General features: G+C 49.4%; 1 protein-coding gene across 1 annotated transcript in view; it reads left to right on the top strand.

Moving 5' to 3' along the window:
• The window catches only part of LOC147101045 (plexin domain-containing protein 1-like), a 292861-nt gene that overhangs the window by 63176 nt on the left and 208312 nt on the right, over positions 1-21373 (top strand). The window contains exon 2 of the mRNA XM_085966214.1: positions 1008-1198. Coding sequence (XP_085822340.1) covers positions 1008-1198 — 191 coding nt within the window. The remainder of the gene's footprint in view (positions 1-1007; positions 1199-21373) is intronic.

Here is a 21373-nt window from a genome sequence, read left to right as displayed (position 1 = left end):
CAGAGTGCACAATGAGCTTGGAACATAGGAACAGGAGGAGGCCATTCAGCCCCTCGAGCCTGTTCCACCATTCAATTAGATAATTGCTGATCTGGACCTCAACTCCATTTATCTGCCTTTGATCCATATCACATGACACCCTTAACTAATAAAAATCTGTCTATCTCAGTCTTCAAACTTTCAATTGACCCAGCATCCATAGCTTTCCAGATTTCCGCTACCCTTTGTGTGAAAAAGTGCTTCCTGATTTCACTCCTAAGTGGCCTGGCTCTAATTTTAAGAATGTGCCCCTTGTTCTGGATTCCGCCCCGCCCCCCCCCACACCCCCCCCCCCCCCGCCCCCACCACAGGAAAAAGTTTCTCTGTAAGGACAAGAGTGGCTGCCACAATTTTCAGGACACCGGATGCTCGTATTGGTGTGTGCACCATTTCCCAGCAGTAACATCCCTCCCCTCGCTCAGCACAAAATTCACCAGAAACAAAAAGAAAAATGATAAGGTATGTCAACAGTTCAATAAATAAAGAGGGAACTTGCCATCAAAGCATCTTCAGAATTTCTTCACTCAGAGGGTTGTGAATCTTTGGAATTCTCTATCCCAAAGGGCTGCGGATGCTGAATCGTTCAGTGCATTCAAGGCTGAGTTAGATCGATTTATGGACTCCAGGGGAATCGAGGGATATGGAGATCGGGCAGGAAAGTGGAGTTGAGGTCGAAGATCAGCCATGATCTCATTGAATGGCGGAGCAGGCTCGAGGGGCCGTACGGCCGACTCCTGCTCCTAATTCTTATGTTCTAATAAAATCAATACCTTTAAAAACAACTCGGATTAGCATTAACATGTTTCATATTGGCTTACTCTTCATTGGGGAATGGGTTTTCATTGGAAGATCTTCCCATATTAATTTGTAGAGCTGGTTGTCCTGCAGAAGATGGAAAATCCTGCAGTGCCAACTGCGCCCGCCTCCCCTTCTCTAACCACTCGTCTGTCTTCTATAACATTTAACAGATTTCACCTACCAGCTGCCGAATGCAAGTGCGGGCGGCGTGAATCTGAAAGGCCAGCGCTGGAGACGTAGCTCGCCTGTCAATATCGACTCCGTCAAAACACTGGAGGCTGAAGGGGACCGTTTGAGCCAGGATCTAGTGGGGGCCAGTCTTGCCATCGACACCCTGCCAGACAACGGAACCCAAATTGTGGTCAGTGGTTTTCTTTTTAACATCACCTAGGGTACATAAACTGATATTTCCACAATTCTGAATTAATTGTAAGAGGGCATAACACAGTAGTTAGTTTGTATTTTTTTAACTTTCACGGCCTCTACTGTAATTTACTGCATTAGCTGTAGCACCCTCGCCTCTGAATCAGAAGGCTGGGGGTTCAATTCCCGCTCCAGAGACTTGAGCACAAAAATCTAGTCTGACACTCCAGTGTAGTACTGAGGGAGTGCTGCACTGTCGGAGGTGCCATCTTATGGATGAGACGTTAAACCGAGACCCCGTCTGTACTCCCAGGTGGATGTAAAAGATCCCATGACACTATTTCGAAGAAGAGCAGGGGAGTTCTCCCAATGGTGTCCTGGGGCCAATATTTCTCCCTCAATCAACATCACTAAGACAGATTATCTGGTCATTATCACATTGCTGTTTGTGGGAGCTTGCTGTGCGCAAATTGGCTGCCACGTTTTCCACATTACAACAGTGACCACACTTCAAAAAGTACTTCATTGGCTGTAAAGTGCTTTGGGGCATCCGGTAGTCGTGAAAGGTGCTATATAAATGCAAGTCTTTCGTTCTTTACTTTTCGATCAACATATATACGGCTGATGAGAAAGGTTGGCAGCGCCCAGGGTAGGAAGGAGCTAGCTAGCACAGCGGGCACCGAGGGACTGACATCCATAAGGTGGCAGGGGGGAAATGATTAAAAATGTGTATTTTGGAATGGTCGTTTATCTCATCTCAGCGATCGACTGAAGGCACATCATTTTGTTCAACGTCAAAGGATGTACGGTACTGTTTATAACACCACTTTAAAATGTGCCAGGATACCAGAACAAGCGGAGGTAAGTTAAAAGCGGTGAAAGGAAAATTTCGGACAGGCAGAACTCACCAAGAACTTCTTCAGGCGAAGCGTGAGTAACACTTGGAATGTTCTCCCTGGTAGAGTGGTGGAGGCAAAAAGCTTGACTCTCAAGATAATGATGGCCAAGGAAGGCCATTGGTTTATATTTAATAAGACCATTAAAAAAAAGCAAACAAAGTACTGGGGGTCATTTCTAGAGGGATAGAATTGAAAAGCGGAGAAGTTGTATTGAATTTGAATCGAACCTTAGTTAGACCACACTTGGAGCACAGTGCACAGTTCTGGTCTCCGCATTATAACAGGGATACAGAGGCACTGGAGAAGGTGCAAAAAAGATTTACAAGAATGATACCAGAACTGAGAGGTTATACCAATCAGGAAAGATTGAACAGGCTGGGGATATTTTCTTTCGAGACAAGCAGGCTGAGGGGCGACCTGATAGAGGTCTTTAAGATTATGAAAGGGTTTGATAGGGTAGACGTGCAGAAGATGATTCCACTTGCAGTCGAGACCAGAACTAGGGAGCAGGAGTAACTCTCACTCTAGGATAGTTACTGTAGCTGGGGGCGTCTTTTGTTTTCTCGCCGTCCTCAGTGAATCATACCTCCTCGCTGGTCCCGCTGGTAACAACGATTTAGCAATTTATTGTTGGTGAAATGACTCCGAAAGAAACACGAGATGGATTGTGATCTGCGTAGATCAGTGCCTGAGCAGACTAGGGCAGCAAATCAAAAAAAAGTACATTGTGGTCAACCTCGAGGTGTTGAGCCTACCCAGATGGGACACGGCCTAGATAAAAAAACGTCCCCGCGGATGTGTTAGCGGCGACACACTGCGCTAAGTGCACCTGCTGCACTATTGTTAGATCCATGTCTGGTGGGCTAGCTAAAATGTCCTCATCCACTCAGATCGGAGAGGAGGATCAGAGACAAATAACATCTTACGACCTGCCCTTTTGGCAACCGGTTCCTGTAGCCAGAGTCCAAGGAACGGACAAGCCAACAGGCGACGACGAAACAGAGGCGGATGGTGGAGGCCGCATTTATTCAACAGCACAGGGGGCGCCACATAGCATCCTAACCCAAACCTATTATAACAAAAGCCTATATGCCAACAAGGGAATGGAAACAGAGAGCGCCACAGGCGATATCCTCAAGGGCCCAGGTACAGCAGAGGGAAACAATTACTATGAAGGTGTAACAATTGAGCCCCACCGGTGACCGTAACAGCCAGGCGGATATAACGATCTATTACCCGACCGGCGGCTTGTTCTGATCTCCTTATCTAAGGAAGGATATACTTGCCTTGGAGGCGGTGCAACGAAGGTTCACAAGATTGATTCCTGGGATGAGAGGGCTGTCCTATGATGAGAGATTGTGTAGAATGGGCCGATACTCTCTGGAGTTTAGAAAAATGAGAGGTGATCTCATTGAAACATGCAAGATTCTGAGGGAGATTGATAGGGTAGATGCTGAGAGGTTGTTTCCCCTGGCTGGAGTGTCTAGAACTAGGGGGCACAGTCTCAGGATAAGGGCTAGGCTATTTAAGACAGAGATGAGGAGGAATTTCTTCACTCAGAGGGTTGTGAATCTTTGGAATTCTCTGCCCCAGAGGGCTGTGAATGCTGAGTCTTTGAGTATATTCAAGGCTGAGATCGATAGATTGGACTCCTGGGGAATTGAGGGATATGGAGATCAGGCAGGAAAGTGGAGTTGAGGTCGATGATCAGCCATGATCTTATTGAATGGTGGAGCAGGCTCGAGGGGCCGTATGGCCGACTCCTGCTCCTAATTCTTATGTTCTTATGTTCTGCAACAGATGCAACGAGGTGTACCAAACTGTTGGTCTGTTCATAATTCACCTCCAGAGACAACAGCAGATCAAATCATTTAAAACCTTGTGCGTTAAATACAGCAAATCCGGCGAATACCGATCTATTGCCTGCCACTACGCCAAATGCAAAGGCAGGGGACTGCCCAAACAAGAAGGCATCGTCTCATGCGAGGCCTGCGAGGCCAAGTTTACAACGCAAAGCGGTCTCAGTCAGCACGAGAGGCACGAGCACGCTGCGCTGAGGAATGAGAAAAGAATCGCAGCACTCCTTCCCCAGAGAAAACCCGGCAGGGGAGACTATGTTTGGTTGGAGAAGGAGGCAACCCTCCTTACGGAACGAGAACAGCAGTTCCAAGGTTGCCGAGATATTAATAAGAGAATCGGCAACATACTGAAATCGAAGACCAGTAAGCAGATTTCAGACAAACGTCGCGTCCTCCAAAAAGCGACCGAAAGAGCAAAAGCAGTGGCCCCGAACATCGCCACAACTGTGGGTGACGAGCCCGGGCCCCCAGCCGCAGAGGAAAACGTTGACACCGACCAAACCGAAGTAGACCCTGTCTGGCATAAACGGGTACTGCGCCCCGCCGGGGGACCATACCCAAGCACAGAGAACTTGAGGGCCAGCTCACCAAAGCTGAGGAACTCTTCCGTGACAAGAAAGGCCCAGATAGCAAGGCCTTGGGCCTTGGCTTAACCGAAAGTGTCACGGAGTCGGTGATAAAAAAAAAGCCGCGCCTCAAAAGACCGCGAGGCCAAAGGCCGGTAATGAGAAAAAGCGCGGAGACGGAACAGCTTTTAACTCCGGCGCTAAAAAGAGATGGGCCACGAAAAAGGCGGCGTACAAAAGGGTACAGACATTGAATGAAAAAGACTGTAAAGGTCTGGCACGCCAAATCATGGGTGCGCCAGCCGCAGCAGGTTGTCCTCTTAGCAAAGAGGAACTTGAAAAGTGCTTTACCGAGAAACTATCCACGCGTAATAACACGGCAAATATCAATAAGTTTGCAACATACACAGGCCGGGAACACTACAGTGAACTAATGAGGGCCATGGAGAAAGAGGAGGTCGAACAAGCATCAACAAGACAAGTGCAGCCAGGCCGGACGGCATGAATGTCGATGACATCACTGACATAATGGGAGATGATGAGACCCTACTCCCACGACTCTTCCACTCTACGGCTCAAAACAGCAGCAATCTCAGAGACACTGGAAATAAAAGCCGCCCAGTATTGATCCCCAAAACTGAGGATGCCGAGCTCCTCAAAAACATAGACAACTGGCGGCCGGTAACAATCGGACCCATGTTGTTGCGACTCTTTACCAAGATCATGGCCAAAAGGCCAAAGCTAAGCCGTGGAGCTCAACCCCTCGGCAAAGGGGCTTTATAGCCGCCACCTTCCAGCTGTAATGAGAACATTGCCATCCTGCAGAACATCATAAAGGGGGCAAAGAGGAACAGAAAGGAGCTGGCCGTCGTCTTTTGCAGACTTGGCCAAAGCATTCGATTCAGTAGGGCACAAAATGGTCTCCAAGGCACTCGGGAGACTAGGCGTAATGGAGTTGACAAATCTGACGGCAGTCCACAAGACCCGTGAAAAGTAGGGTTGCCAACTCTGGACATATTCCTGGAGATTTCATCGCATGGCCTCCCGCCTCGCCATTGGCCGCCTGACACATCCATCCTTGCGGCGCTCGACTTCCCGCACCGATTGGAGAGCCAACAGACTCTTCCTCACCTGATCGGATCAGGCAAACCGCCTTTTTTCCCCGCATCGCCAAGATTTTTTATAACTAATCAACGAAATTGTTCAAACAAAATGAATAAAACACACTTTTTTTTGTAACTGCTGCGATAATTTTTCTCTATCGGTTTTGCCCGCAGCTGTGTCCTGGAGATTAACCTTTAATTCCTGGAGACTCCAGGGCAAACCTGGAGGGTTGGCAACCCCTAGTGAAAAGTAGGGTCCCACTGTCATCAGAGCCAGGCACATTGGGCGAGAGTATCGCTCATTTACTGACAGCTGCGGGTTTACACTGTGCAAGCTCCTTCTATTAAGAGCTGAAAAAACACTTATCCCGGGAACATGAGTTTCCCTAAATCTGCCAGCAATCTAAGGGATGATGGCGAAATACGCACTTAATCTGTTAAGTGCTCTTTTTTTGGGGCTCCACTGGGTGAATTACTTCCCATCACATTGCTTTATCATGTACTCAGTGGCATAACATGTAATTGGTTATTCATTAAAAATGTCCATTAGAAACCTTTGTTGATCACTAAAAGGCACTCCATTGTCATTACTCTGTGAACAGCAGCATTTGGGAGGACCTTCTTTATCCAGCTTTTGAGAATGAGGCATCGTCCATCTTTTGAATATGCGGTCTTCAGGCACGAAAAGAAATGATAACACTCAGCCCTTTCCTGATCAAGCAATTCTGGGTTTTTTCCGGAGAATCTATTGACACCATTGTGTCAACCAATGAGTCGGAGGCATGGTGGTGGGCCTTCTTCTTGAACCGCTGCAGTCCGTGTGGTGAAGGTGCTCCCAAGTGCTGTTAGGGAGGGAGTTCCAGGATTTTGACCCAGCGACAATGAAGGATCGGCCGATATACTTCAGCAATATACTTCTAAGTCAGGAGGGGAACTTGGAGGTGGTGGTGTTCCCATGCGTCTGCTGCCCTTGTCCTTCTAGGTGGAAGAGGTTGCGGGTTTGGGAGGTGCTGCCGAAGAAGCCTTGGCGAGTTGCTGCAGTGCATCTTGTAGATGGTACACACTGCAGCCACGGTACACCGGTGGTGGAGGGAGTGAATGTTTATGGTGCTAGAGGGGGTGCCAATCAAGCGGGCTGCTTTGTCCTGGATGGTGTTGAGCTTCTTGAGTGTTGTTGGAGCTGCACTCATCCAGGCAAATGGAGAGTATTCCATCACACTCCTTACATGTGCCTTGTAGATGGTAGAAAGGCTTTGGGGAGTCAGGAGGTGAGACACTCGCCACAGAATACCTAGCCTCTTAGCTGCTCTTGTTGCCACAGTATTTATGTGGCTGGTCCAGTTAAGTTTCTGGTCAATGGTGACCCCCAGGATGTTGAGGTGGGGGATTCGGCGATGGTAATGCCATTGAATGTCAAGGGGTGGTGTTTAGACTCTCGCTTGTTGGAAATAGTCATTACCTGGCACTTGTGTGGCGTGAATGTTATCTGCCACTTATCAGCCCAAGCCTGAATGTTGTCCAGGTCTTGTTGCATGTGGGCATGGACTGCTTCATTATCTGAGGAGTTGTGAATGGCACTGAACACTGTGCAGTCATCAACGAACATCCCCATTTCTGACCTTATGTTGGAGGAAAGGTCATTGATGAAGCAGCTGAAGATGGTTGGGCCTAGGACACCGCCCTGAGGAACTCCTGCAGTGATGTCCTGGGGCTGTGATAATTGACCTTCAACCACCACAACCATCTTACCATCTTCCTTTGTGCTCGGTATGACTCCAGCCAGTGGAGCGTTTTCCCCCCGATTCCCATAAGGTTGCCCTTTCCGCTATTGTGGGACTTGGCGTGTCTTTGCCGTGGCAAGACTTCTGCCCACCACCACAATTCCCCCATGACCCCAGCCAACTTTCCAGTCTCGGAGGAATTTACATTAATTTAAATGGAAGGAAAAGTGGGCGGGCTCATTCCAGCGTCGAACCTCCCATCTTAATGTCTTCGATGTGCTCTACCCAGGCGATCAGTTAACTCCCAAATGCAAAAAAAAATGAACCCTGTCCCTCACCGTCAAGACTCACAGGTGAAGATTTTCCATTTGGGACACCGGAGAGATGTTGACCCCCCACACAACTGTATCCAACACGAGTCAATGTGCGCAGGGGCGGTGGGGGTGGAGAGTGCAGGGTGGGGTGGGGGGCAGGAGAAAATTGTGGGGAGGGAAACAAGTGGACAGAGTGAAAAAGGATTTTGCTTACTGTGGTGTATCGAAGCATTCATCTTTGATGGGCAGTGGATACCCTTGTGAGTTGTTGAGTAATGTGCTGGGTCCTTGTTGTTAGATGTGGCAGAGGAGATGAATATAACATTTTGAACAGACTGACAGTTTCTTGCATTAAGCCTTTAGCTGAATTCAGTTTTTGGCCAGCCTTATTCAGAAAACACCCAGAAATAAAATGAATGATGGATAACTACAGTTCTGGAAAGGACACATAATGAAGTGAGAAGAGATTTCTGATAAAAGATTGGGATGTCAGGCACATCAATTCCTAACTACCCTCAAGTCGGTAATTGTCTCCACAAACTTTTTTTTAAAGTTAATCCTGACAGTGCTAATTCTTGCTCTGCAGGTTGCCTTGACCTTTGGTTATAGTCCAGTGCGATATTTAACACCAGCCCTCTGTTCCCCATCCAGTCATGGACTCTAGGAAGTCTTTTGTCATGGGCCTAGAAATTCGGTGGGCTGCGCCACCAGTTAGCGCCTAAAGAGGGCACTCAGTGGCTTTAGCGCCACTGACCACGCCTCCCGCGATATTTAGCTGGGGCGCTAATGGCGGCGTTAGCCTGTTGCGCTGCGCCGCCACCGATGACATCATTGGTGTGCGCAGCGCCCCGCTACTGCCCCGATCTCGATATTCGGTAGCGCCCGCCTCTGTAGCGCCGTTCGCAACTCGCGCCTGGTTCATGGGGCCTACCTGTGGCGGCAGTGGCGCAAATTAAGGTGGAGGTGCGGGGCGGCCGTTTTTTTTGGAGGACGCCTGCCAGCCCCTCCGTCCCCGGCCTCCTGATCTCCCCCCGCGGCAGTGCCGGCTGTTTTCCGAGAGCCCGGCACTTCTCCTCGGTGCCGAGCTCTTTTGCCGGCACTCGCGATCTCTGATCGCGCTGGTGCAGGCCCCTCCCCCTTAAGAATGGGATATTCAGTTTCAGCGCCCTAAGAGGGACGCGGAGCGCCTCGAGCCTCACCCCGTGTCCCTCTTGGGGCGTTCAAGCTGAATTTCCGGCGGTCGCTACTGCTCCGATCGCTGCGCTAATTCCGGCGCCCAGGCGAGCTTGCCGCCCCGTTTGCGGCTCCACCAAATTTCTCCCCCAAAGAATTTTAATTAATATAGCGCCTTTTGCGGCTCAGGACGTTCCGAAGTGCTTTACAGCCAATGAAGAACTTTCGAAGTATTGTCACTGTTGTAACATAGAACACACTACAGCCAATTTGCGCACAGCAAGGTCCCACAAACGGCAATGCAGTTAGGACCAGATAATCTGTTTTAGTGGTGTTGATTGAGGGTTAAATATTGGCCCCAGGACACCAGGGAGAACTCCTCTGCTCTTCTTTGCAATAGTACCATGGGTTCTAGTAGCCTGGATTATGTGCTCAAGTCTCTGGAGTGGGGCTTGAACCCATAACCTTCTAACTTAGAGGCGAGAGTGCAACCGCTGAGCCACAGCTGACAAAAGGGAAGTGCCTCGAGGGTGGTTGTGTGATGTGGTACTCCCAGCAGGCAGCTTGCCTTGAAATGAATGGGTTTAAAAACGTTGGGTGCGTACCCCCAATTTGCGCTCTCTGTCAGCGCCACTCCCTGCTTAGGATCGCTGGATCAATGGGTGAAAGGTCACAGGCCGCGTGACTTCCCAACATGAGCACTGCACGGAAGCTCATGGAGGCGACCTGTTATCCAACCAAAGCAAGAAAGGAAAGCAACAAGACAAAGTTTACTCGAACTAGTCAGCGCTCTTAGGGCTAGAAATTCGGCTCCTTTGTGTCTGCCATTAGCGCCTCCAGTGGGTGCTAATTGGGCGCAAAGGGCTTATTGCCCGGGGGGGGGGCAAAAAAAGCACCACCTGAGAATTTCAGCATGGCATTGCTGATGCTGCACCCCCGCTGGTAGTGCCCCAGGCCACTGCGCCGCCACCGATGACGTCGCGCAGCCCAGCACTGCGTCTCAGTGCTGGGTCGCAGCTGCGGCACCACACTGCCCTGGTGTCCTAGTTGGGGCCATCGGGGGCCCTGCAGAGTGCGCAGCGGCCATTCCCATTAACTGAAGGGGAGGGGCGTTGAAACGCGGCAGCCTCCGCGGAGCCTCCACGGAGCGCGCACTGACATCGCTTCGGTTACCGCCCCCAGCAGGAAGTGGAGCGCCAGAGATTGCGCTCCACTTCCTGTGCGGGGCGGTAAGCCGAATTTAGCAGCTGGGGCGGTACTTCTGCGCTGGGCGCTAAATGTCCGGCCTTAACTCAGTTACCGCCCCCAAACGGGACGTAACCGAATTTCGCGCTCTTAGTACGTTATAAGCTGCACCTTTGTATCTGACTCCTATGGACCTGATAAATAGCTAGTGCGGCGTCAGCTGTGGCTCAGTGGGCAGCACTCTCACCTTTGAGTCAGAAAGTTGTGGGTTCAAGTCCCACTCCAGAGACTTGAGCACAAAAATCTAGGCTGACACTCCCAGTGCGGTGCTGAGGGAATGCCGCACTGTCGGAGGTGCCGTCTTTCGGATGAGTCGTTAAGCCAAGGTCTGCTCTCTCAGATTGATATAAAAGATCCCACGGCACTATTTCGAAGAAGAGCAGGGGAGTTCTCCCCAGTGTCCTGGTCAATATTTATCCCTCAACCAACATCACTGAAACAGATTATCTGGTCATTTATTACATTGCTGTTTGTGGGAGCTTGCTGTGTGCAAATTGGCTTCCACGTTTCCTACATTACAACAGTGACTGAACTTCAGTAAAGTACTTTGTTGGCTGTAAAGTGCTTTGGGATGTGAAAGACGCTATATAAATGCAAGTCCCTTCTTTCTATTTGCCTGATATAGGCGGTTGCCCGTGGTATGCACTGACGGTGTGAATGGTGGATTAATAATACTTTCCCTACCCCTGGTACCTGTCCATGCAGACTGTCCCTCCACCAGCCTCAATGTCTCTTGATGCTAATTCAGGACCCTCGTGCTGTTCGGCTTCTCCGAACCGGTTTCCTCTTAATTTGATGATATATTTGCAGCGTCAAAGCTCCCTTGCGTGCAGAAAGTGACGGGGGGGGGGGCGGGTGGTGAGCCATTGAAACGTTTATTCGGCAGGTAGTACTCTGGGACATACAGGAAACTCTCGATTTACCGGCTCCGAAATAACCAGAAATCTCTGTTAACCGGCAAAATTCAGGAGTAGGTTCAGGTAAGTTTTACTTCATATTAGTGGCCGTTCCTGGAGCTGTGGCTGTGTAATCGGGTTCCTGCACTTGTTGCTAAGCAACAGGGACGCTTGGTCTGTGGCCGGGGTTCCTGCAGCTGTTGCTAAGCAACAGGGAAGCCTGGATTTGTTGCTGTGTACGGAGCTCTCGTACCTTTTACTATACCTCTCTGTAATCTGAACTTTTTGATAAACCGGCACCACGCCGGTCCCATCGGTGCCGGATAAAAAAGAGTTTCCTGTATCTCCCATGGATGCTAAACTCTGACGGTCCAGAAACCTACCCTTGATCACGCTGCTCCACCAGTGGCTGGAGCTGGCAGCGATCTGCTGAATTTACGACCCATGATCACAGATCTCAAGAGAGCCAGTAAGAGATTTTAAAACAGAAGTTGGAGATTTTTCAAAACAACTCTTTTTCCCACCCCTCTACATAGCGACAGTATGGTGAAACCTTCATTAGCTAGCACTAGGGGACTCCCTGGTGGGTAATTGAGACTCTGACCCCATTTGTACGTCAATACCTTGACGCGGGAATGAAGACAAGTACAAGACCAAAAGCATAAATTGAATTGAACTTTTCTGGTGCTGTGTGGTTGATTTATGTCAGACATAGAAGAGAAGAGGTGAAGGCAGGCTAAGCAATGGAGCCACGTTCCCCACAAGACTTTGTCCAACATAAACTCTGGCAGATAATCAGGGAGATGGATAATTGGAGCGCAGATAATGGAAGTTCCTCTGTACTTTCTAATGTCATTCAGCCGCTACACTTGGCTGTGGATTCAGCAGTTGCTTTAATGCAAAAAACCTGCCACAGTTCTTATACTTCAACAGCACAGAGCTAATAAAACAGCCCAGGAAATTGTTTAAAGGAACAATGTCTCTATGGGGAAAAAAAAAGTATTTATCAAATGTTTCCTTGTTTGGAGAAGCCAGTTGTCACTTTGTTGTCAAGGTGAAGTGGTGCACAGGACGTGATTTGCATCGTCACACTGCACCAGGACACGTTGAGCGTTTTATTATTGGGACACTGAGATGAAGGGTCAAAGCCCACAATATCAGATTGAAAGGTTGAAAGAGGTGGGAGAGCAGACAAGGTAAATCAAGAAGTGGTCAGTTGATGCCAAGCCTGGAGGTTGTAGGAGGAAGGGATGAGTGAATGCGATGAGAATTTCCACTGTCTGGGCTCTTAGGTACAATAAGATAAGAAAGTCTTATATTTCTCCAGCGCCTTTCATGACCACCGGATGTCCCAAAGTGCTTTACAGCCAGTGAAGTACTTTTTGAAGTGTAGTCACTGTTGTAATGTGGGATACGCTTCAGCAAGCTCCCACAAACAGCAATGTGATAATGACCAGATAATCTGTTTTTTGTTATGTTGATTGAGGGATAAATATTGGCCAGGACACCGGGGAGAACTCCCCTGCTCTTCTTCGAAATAGTGCCATGGGATCTTTTACGTCCACCTGAGAGAGCAGATGGGGCCTCGGTTTAATGAAAGACGGCACCTTTGACAGTGCAGCACTCCCTCAGTACTGCACTGGAGTGTCAGCCTAGAGTTTTGTGCTCAAGTCCCTGGAGTGGGACTTCAACCCACAACCTTCTGACTCCGAAGTGAGAGTGCTACCCACTGAGCCACTGGGTGACACTAAGTTAGAGTCGAAGATAGTGGCCTAGAAATTCGGGCGCCCCGTTTCTTTGAATGTGGGGTCTGACATGAATCTTGTCATTCATGTGGAAATGACTTATGAAATAATACTGGGCGGCCTGCTGGTGGCGCTGTCCAGGGAGAGTATAAATACTCGGGCATGGACCCAACTTGCTCAGGACATTCTTTAACAGGAACTAGTGAAGCACACAACCAGATCTCCATGTTGAAAAACAGTTGATTAAAGCTTTGTTTAATGCTTAGACCAAGTGCCTGGTAGTTTTCTTACATCAGAGTCAATCCTGTCCCTCCCGGCTCCACAGCTAGGTAATTATACTTTAAAATCTTACCTTGTTGCTTGCAGCCCTTTAAGGTCCCTTTATGAATCGCCTGTTAGGCTGCATGTAGACCTGGTTTTCCTGAGTGCTGCCAGTTCCATTTGCCTCAGGGAAAACCAATATTGCAGTGGGTGGGTCTCAAACAGTCATTAGGCCCCTTATGTGCATATCCAAGTATGCCTGTTTCAGGCGTGGATAGTGCAGAGTGGTTGTTTTGGCCTTTACCAATATGGCGGGCGTCGCACTGCCGGCTGGTAATGAGGGTGCGCTTCCCTTCCACCGTACTGGAGGCTTAGGAGTCCATTCCACGCCCAAAGGATGGGTGCTGTGCGTGCGAATTTCGAGGCCACTGTAATGAATCTTGATTTCAACATGGTGGGAGGCAGGGAAAGGACGTGTGGAGGGCAGCATATCGAGAGGTTGAGCGAAACGAGAGAGAAAATTTCAGTCGGGTACGGAGAATTTTAGCTGTGAGGAAAGATTGGATAGGCCGGGGCTTGTTTTCTTTGGAACAGAGGAGGCTGAGGGGAGACTTGATTGAGGTGTATAAAATTATGAGGGGCCTAGGCAGAGTGGAGAGGAAGGACCTATTTCCCCTTAGCAGAGGGGTCAATAACCAGGGGGCATAGATTTAAAGTAATTGGGAGAAGGATTAGAGGGGAGTTGAGGAGAACTTTTCACCCAGAGGGTGGTGGGGTCTGGAACTCACTGCCTGAAAGGGTGGTAGAGGCAGAAACCCTCATTACATTTAAAAAGTACTTAGATATGCACTTGAAGTGCCGTAACCTACAGGGCTACGGACCAAGTGCTGGAAAGTGGGATTAGGCTGGAGAGCTCTTTTTCAGCCGGCACAGACATGATGGGCTGAATGGCCTCCTTCTGTGCCTTAAATTTCTACGATTCTATGATTTCTATAGTAATAGGGGGAGAAATTTGGTGGAGTCGCAAACGGGGCGCCAAGCTCACCTGGGCGCCAGAATTAGCGCAGCGATCGGAGCAGCAGCGACCGCCGGAAATTCAGCTTGAACGCCCCAAGAGGGACACGGGGCGAGGCTTGAGGCGCTCCGCGTCCCTCTTAGGGCGCTGAAACTGAATATTGCAGCGCGCTGCGGTACTGCAGGCCTTCCTCCCATTCTTAAGGGGGCGGGGCCTGCACCAGCACGATCGGAGATCGCGAGTGCCGGCAAAAGAGCCCGGCACCGAGGAGAAGTGCCAGGCTCTCGGAAAACAACTGGCACTGCCGCGGGGGGCGATCAAGAGGCCAGGGACGGAGGTGCTGGCAGGCGGCCGCCAAAAAAACGGCCGCCCCGCACCTCCACCTTAATTTGTGCCACTGCCGCCACAGGTAGGCCCCGTGAACCGGGCGCGATTTGCGAACGGCACTACAGAGACGGTCGCTACCGAATATCGAGATCGGGGCGGTAGCGGGGCACTGCGCACACCGATGACGTCATCGGTGGTGGCGCAGCGCAACAGGCTAACGCCGCCATTAATGCCCCAGCTAAATATCACGGGAGGCGTGGCCAGTGGCGCTAAAGCCACTGAGTGCCCTCTTTAGGCGCTAACTGGTGGCGCAGCCCACCGAATTTCTAGGCCATAATGTTTAAAAAAAGGCAAAACCTGCAACAGGAGTTGCGAAAGGGAGAGGTTGGAGGTGAGAGAAGCGTTATTGCCTGACAGATGATGAGCATTCTGCCCCAAGAGATGAGCTGTTCCAGTTATTGGGAGTCGCATTTAAGTGTCAGACTTGGATCTTTTTTTATATAGAGTCAATGAGAGAAAAGGAAATTGCGAAGGAGACAGCTAGCTTCTTGGAGGCAGGCAGGCAGTTGTAGTGACGGAGGGGGTGTGGAAGTGTGACGCAGGCTGACCAAGAATGGGTCAAAGGGCTGCCTCAGGTAGGCCGCACCCGCTGAACGCAGCCTGCTCGTGACTTCTCCCTCAGCTACAATTGGGAGCTGTTTGCAAGGGGCAGGAAAGCGTGTGCGTTTCCCATTCTCTCAAGCCACGACAGCTCTGCTGCTGATTTACAAGTACAGTTGCAAAAGAATAGTTGCTAGGCACAGTTAAAACACAACAAATCTGTGCTGCTGGAACAATGGAAAAAACACTGTAACCAAGCTCGGGTGGGATACGGAGTTGGATAGCAGAGAGGAATATTTTCATTCGGCTTCAGTGTCATGTTGCTGAGATGACACGCACACGCACATTTTCCGAAGGGGTTTCTTTGTCAATTAGAGACTGAATTCCTTTTCTTGGCTCTGATCTTCTGATAGCAAATCCAGGCATCCAAGTTCACTCATAAAGACAAAGTTTAAGAGGCTTGAAGCTCTCCAGCAAAGCAGTGGAAATTGACTAGTGGATGTGCCCAGCATTTTCCAGATTTCAAAACAGAACAACATGTGCTGCTGGGCCTTCGGATGAAATCCCTGATGCTGCCTTTCACTTAACCGTTTCAGCTCGGTATTGAATGAGGAAATGAGCCTCGTTGTGAAGTCATACGGATGTGTTGGATGAACTTTCCTCATTTAATTCAGTCAAATAGACGTCCCTATCATAAGAACATAAGAAATAGGAGTTGGAGTCAGCCATTCGGCCCTTCGAGCCTGCTCCGCCATTCAATAAGATCATGGCTGATCTTCTACCTCATCTCCACCATCTCGCCCAATCCCCATATCCCTTGATTCCCTTAATATCCAAAAATCTATCGATCTCTATCTTGAATATACTCAACGACTGAGCATCCAAAGCCCTCTGGGGTAGAGAATTCCAAAGATTCACCACCCTCTGAATGAAGAAATTTCTCCTCATCGCGGTCCTAAATGGCCGACCCCTTATTCTGAGACTGCGACCCCTAGTTCTAGACTCCCCAGCCAGAGGAGATATTCTCCCTGCATCTACCCTGTCAAGCCCGTTAAGAATTACGGGGCCGAAATTGGGTGCCTTTGCGCCTCCCGTTAGTGCCCCTGGGTGGCGCTAACCGGGGCGCAAATGGTTTTGCGACTGGGCACGGTGCTGCCATCGACTCCCGCCATATTCGGCGGGAGTTTTGCGATGGCGCTATGGTGTTGCTCCCCGACCTCCTTCGCCCGGAGATCATGACATCATCGGCGTGCGCATCGCCCCGGTAGCGCCTTGGACCCGAAATTGACTTCTGCCCCCTGCGGCAGCGCTGGTCGAAAACACCAACAGCTGCAGGAGGCATGCGTCGGGCGGGCGGCCGCTTCGGGGGCGATGATTAAAGGCGAGGTGGCCGAGGTAAGTAAAAAAAGTCACCTTTCTTGCTCCAGTTTTTTTCGCGTGTTCCTGCCCGCGATCGATCACTCTGCTTGAAGTGCCGGGCTGATCGCGCGGGATCGCGGCTGCCTTGGTGGTCCAGGTTGGTACTGCAGCGATGACCCTTCCCGTTAAGGGAGAGAAGGAGCCTTTGAACGCGGCGGCGCTGCACGGCCCAGTGTGCACAGCCCAGTGTGGAGCGCTCTTGAAGTCTCCGCCCTGCCTGCTGCCGATTGGCTCCAAGAAGGAAGTGGGGAGCTTGATTTAGCACTCCACTTCTTTCTTGAAGCGCAAATGGCGAATTTTTCAAAAATTTGAAATTGGTGGCGCCTGGTGCTAACTTTTCAAACTTTTAAAAATTAGCAACCCAAATGGGGCGATAGTGAATTTCTCCTCCTTTACACGTTTCAATGAGATCACCTCTCATTCTTCCAAACTCTAGGGAATATAGGCCTAGTCTACTCAATCTCTCCTTACAGGACAATTCCCCCATCCCAGGAATCAGCTGAGTGAACCTTTGTTTCTAATTTAGTCAATCTCGCTCCAGTATGATATCTGGAGCTCTCTTACCCATAAAAAAGCTGTTGAGACTTGGGGTCAATTGAAACTTCCAAAACTGAGATTGATAGATTTTTATTATTCAGGGGTATGAAGGGTTATGTAACCAAGGCGGGTAGATGCAGTTAAGATACAGATCAGCCATTGAATGGCGGAACGGGCCTGGGGAGGCTGAATGGCCTACTCCTGTTCCTATCTTCCTATCCCGACCTACAGCAAGACAAGGCGCATGGAGATCGCACAGCAAGCAAAAGAAGAAGGGTTGAAACAGGTAGTCAAGGTGCACGTCGAGAGGCCGTTAATGTGGCCCAAGGCTCTGCTCTGGAGCTCTGTGCGCCTGTGGACACAAGCGGGTGGAGCTCTCCTGAATAACAGGAGGTCAGCGCATTTGCCTAACTCACTGCTGCCCCGAGTCCGCCTCTCACCAGTTTCAGGGAGTGCCAGGGCCAAACCTTTCAGGTGCCAGCAGCGAGTAAAGGGCTGCTGATTGCTCATTGTATGCCAGGCATTTTTCCACACTGGTGGCTGGGCCACCAGGCTGCAATTGAGGGGTGGGGGAGCCAAGGCGCGGGGGAGCATGGAAGTAATTGGGGAGGGGCAGAGGAGGCAAACAGCAGAATTGGCTGAATTTTCTTTTTGAATTTAAAGGCACCCTCCACTTCAGTGCTTGGGGGCCTAATACACAACTGGCGGGCTGGTTCCTGACTCCTTTCTGCTGGCCACCTGCACAGATCTGCATCTTAACTCCATCGACCTGCCTTGGTTCCAGAATCATTAATACCCTTTGCCTAACAAAAATCTATCAATCTTAGTTTTCAACTTTTCAATTGACCCCCAGCCTCAACAGTTTTCTGGGGGAGAGAGTTCCAGATTTCCACCACCCTTTGTGTGAAGAAGTGCTTCCTGACATCACCCCTGAATGTTCTAGCTTTAATTTTAAGGTTATGCCCCCTTGTTCAGGACTCCCCCCACAAGAGGAAAGATTTTCTCTCTATCCACCCTATCAACTCCTTTAATCATCTAAAACACCTCAATTAGACTTTCTATACTCAAGGGAATACAGGCCAAGTCTATGCAAACTGTCCTTATAATTTAACTCCAGTATCATTTTGGTGGATCTGCACTGTGATATTTTGAACAAAATGCTCCCAACAACAACACTGTGTACTTATATGGCACCTTTAACGTAGTAAAATGTCCCAAGGCGCTTCACAGGAGTGTTAGAAGACAAATAATTGACACCGAGTCACATAAGAAATTAGGGCAGATGAAAGAGGTAGGTTTTAAGGAGCGTCTTAAATGAGGAGAGCGAGGTAGAGAGGTGAAGAGGTTTAGGGAGGGAATTCCAGAGCTTAGGGCCTAGGCAACAGAAGGCGAAATGGTGGAGCGATTATAATCAGGGATGCTCAAGAGGGCAGAATTAGAGGAGCGCAGATATCTCGGGGGGGGGGGTGGTGGTTGTGGGGCTGAAGGAGATTACGGAGATAGGGAGGGGCAAGGCCATGGAGGAGTTTGAAAACAAGGGATGAGAATTTTGAAATCGAGGCGTTGCTTAACCAGGAGCCAATGTAGGTCAGCGAGCACAGGGGTGAGGGGTGAATGGGACTTGGTGCGAGTTAGGACATGGGCAGCCGAGTTTTGGATGACCTCAAGTTTACATAGGGTAGAATGTGGGAGGCTGGCCAGGAGTGCATTGGAATAGTCAAGTCTAGAGATAACAAAGGCATGGATGAGGGTTTCAGCAGCGGATGAGCTGAGGCAAGGGCGGAGACGGGCGATGTTACGGAGGTGGAAATAGGCAGTCTTAGTTATGCTGTGGATATATGGTCGGAAGCTCATTTCAGGGTCAAATATGACACCGAGGTTGCGAACAGTGTGGTTCCGCCTCAGACAGTTGCCAGGGCGAGGGATGGAGTCGGTGGCTGGGGAACGGAGTTTGTGGCAGGGACCAAAGGCAATGGCTTCGGTCTTCCCAATATTTAACTGGAGAAAATTTCTGCTCATCCAGAACTGGATGTCGGCCAAGCAGTGTGTCAAGTTAGAGACCGTGGAGGGGTCGGGAGAAGAGGTAGTGAGGTAGAGCTGGGTGTACATGTGGAAACTGATGCCATGTTTTCGGATGATGTCGCAAGGGGCAGCGTATAGACGAGAAATAGGAGGGGGTCAAGGATAGATCCTTGGGGGACCCCAGAGGTAACGATGCGGGAGCGGGAAGAGAAGCCGTTGCAGGTGATTTTCTGGCTACGATTAGATAGATAAGAATGGAACCAGGCGAGTGCAGTCCCACCCAGCTGGACGGGTCCCAAGTCCCCGCGAAGGGTCCCGCACAAAGTGGGCGACTGTCAGGAAATCGTGACCCAACGCGCAAAGTGATTTTCCAGTAACCTGCCTTTTATATGTGAGGTCCCTTGGTGGGTGGCTCTCATACCGCCCTTGCATTTACACGGTCCAGGCCCTTTGTCAATCTGTCGAAGAGGTAGGCACTTATTGGGCCGAATTGTCCGACCCCCATGGGTGCGTGCGAGGCGTGTACGCACCCGTAGGGGCCGCGCAAGTGCCGGGTTTAGGCGAGCTAAAATACGGCACTTACAATCTGTCAAGAATTCTCTTGACTGATCCTCCGCCTGCCCGGAAGATGGGCCTCCGCAGGCAGAGCGTTCCGCTTTCTGCACAACGTCCACACGCTGAAAACCTTTAAATATCTTACACCCGGTAAAAGCAGGTGTACCAGCATAAGAGCTTTAAAAAATTAAAAAATAATTTTTTTTCACTCATTTATAATTTTAAAGCACTTTTAAAAAAGGTAAGTTTCTTTTTAGCCACGTAAAAAATTACTTTTTTCAAAAAATTTAATTTTTGTTTAAAATATTTAATTTAATGTAATTTTAACTAATTTTAAATGTGTTTTAAAAAAATTTATTTAATGTTTTGCTGCGTTTTTTAAGTGATCCCCATTCATACTTTTGACAGTTCTGTGCGTACAGTGTGAAGGGTGATTCCCTTCTTTGATTGGTTCCACATGGCCCACGTGATCTCAGGGACGCTTGCGAACCGCCTGCGCCCCTGGGGTACCTGGGCCTCTGCACATTTCAGAGAGCAGAAGCTCAGGATCGCAAGTCTCGGGACCTACGGAACCGGCAGGTAAGTTCATAGATTTTTTCCAATCAGAGGCATCCGCCCGCACGAAGCCTCCGATCGGAAAATCCGGCCCATTGAAAACAGAAAATGCTGGAAAACACTCAGCAGGTCAGGCAGCATCTGTGGAGAGAGAAACAGAGTCGACGTTTCAGGTCGATGATCTTTCATCAAAACTGGAAGAAGTGACGAGTTTTTAAGCAAGTACAGAGACAGGGAACCATGGGAGAGGAAAGAACCATGGGAAAGGTCTGTGATAGGATGGAGAGCCATCAGACAGTTGGATTCAGAGTGTGAAGTTTCTCGATATTGAGGACTAAATGCAGTGCTCCTTACAATTCCCTAACCAGCAATTAGTCCAACGCGGCTGACACATGGAAAGTAAGAAAGAGAGAATTCGCATTTATATAGCGCCTTTCACAATTTCAGGATGTCCCGAAGTGCCTTACAGACAATGAATTACTTTTAAATATAGGGAAATGTCCAAATGCAGTGCTCAGTACATTTAGAGACATAGATTAGACCTCCCATTCATGTCATGGCTACAAATTTGCATCTGTCGTGAGATTGCAACAGGCGTGCTTGAGTGGTTTAAGGATAACCAGTTGAGATTTATCACTCGGGACTAAAGGTTTCCACATCTGGTCCTTTCACAGTTCTGCTCTGTGAGGTTGATACTGATGCAAGAGGGCACTTAGGAGTGTCTGACTATGCTTAACCCGGGAAAATTGAATGTGCTTGTATCCAATGTAACAAATAACTTCTGTAACAATGTAACAAATAAGTTCTGATGAAGGGTCCCAGACCTGAAACGTCGACTCTGTTTCTCTCTCCACGGATGTTGCCTGGCCTGCTGAGTATTTCCAGCATTTTCTGTTGTTATTTCAGATTTCCAGCATTCGCAGTATTTTGCTATTATAACAAATAACTTGTAGCTTAAAGGGAAACCATCAGTGTAAATCCTGGGATATTGTGTTCAGTTCAGATAATCCAGACCCATGGAGAGCTGAGTGTGAGAACAGGAACAGCTACACAGCAATATGAAGAGGTTGGGTCAATTTACCACGTGTGTTGGCTATCCAGTTTGCAGTGCATGTACTGGGGTCAATGATGTTCTGGCTTGAATGGGGCTGATTTGCAGAGGTTTGGATTGGGATGTCCCTGTTCCTTTCTAATTCTTTTTGAAAAGGTGGTGGAAAATCTCCGCCACCCTCCCTTCACCACTCACCCAATGTTCAAAGGAGAACCCTCCACCACTGTGAAACGCCCTCTCCCGCCACTCCTCCGCCTCCCCCACTCCCTGTGAAACTCCCAAAGTGTCCAGGCTCGTGAGGTAAAGCATT

This window comes from Somniosus microcephalus, chromosome 24, assembly GCF_052327205.1.
Source record: "Somniosus microcephalus isolate GS21.2 chromosome 24, FLI_Smic_1.0, whole genome shotgun sequence".
NCBI lineage: Eukaryota > Metazoa > Chordata > Chondrichthyes > Squaliformes > Somniosidae > Somniosus > Somniosus microcephalus.
This window is presented reverse-complemented; position numbering and strand designations above follow the sequence as displayed.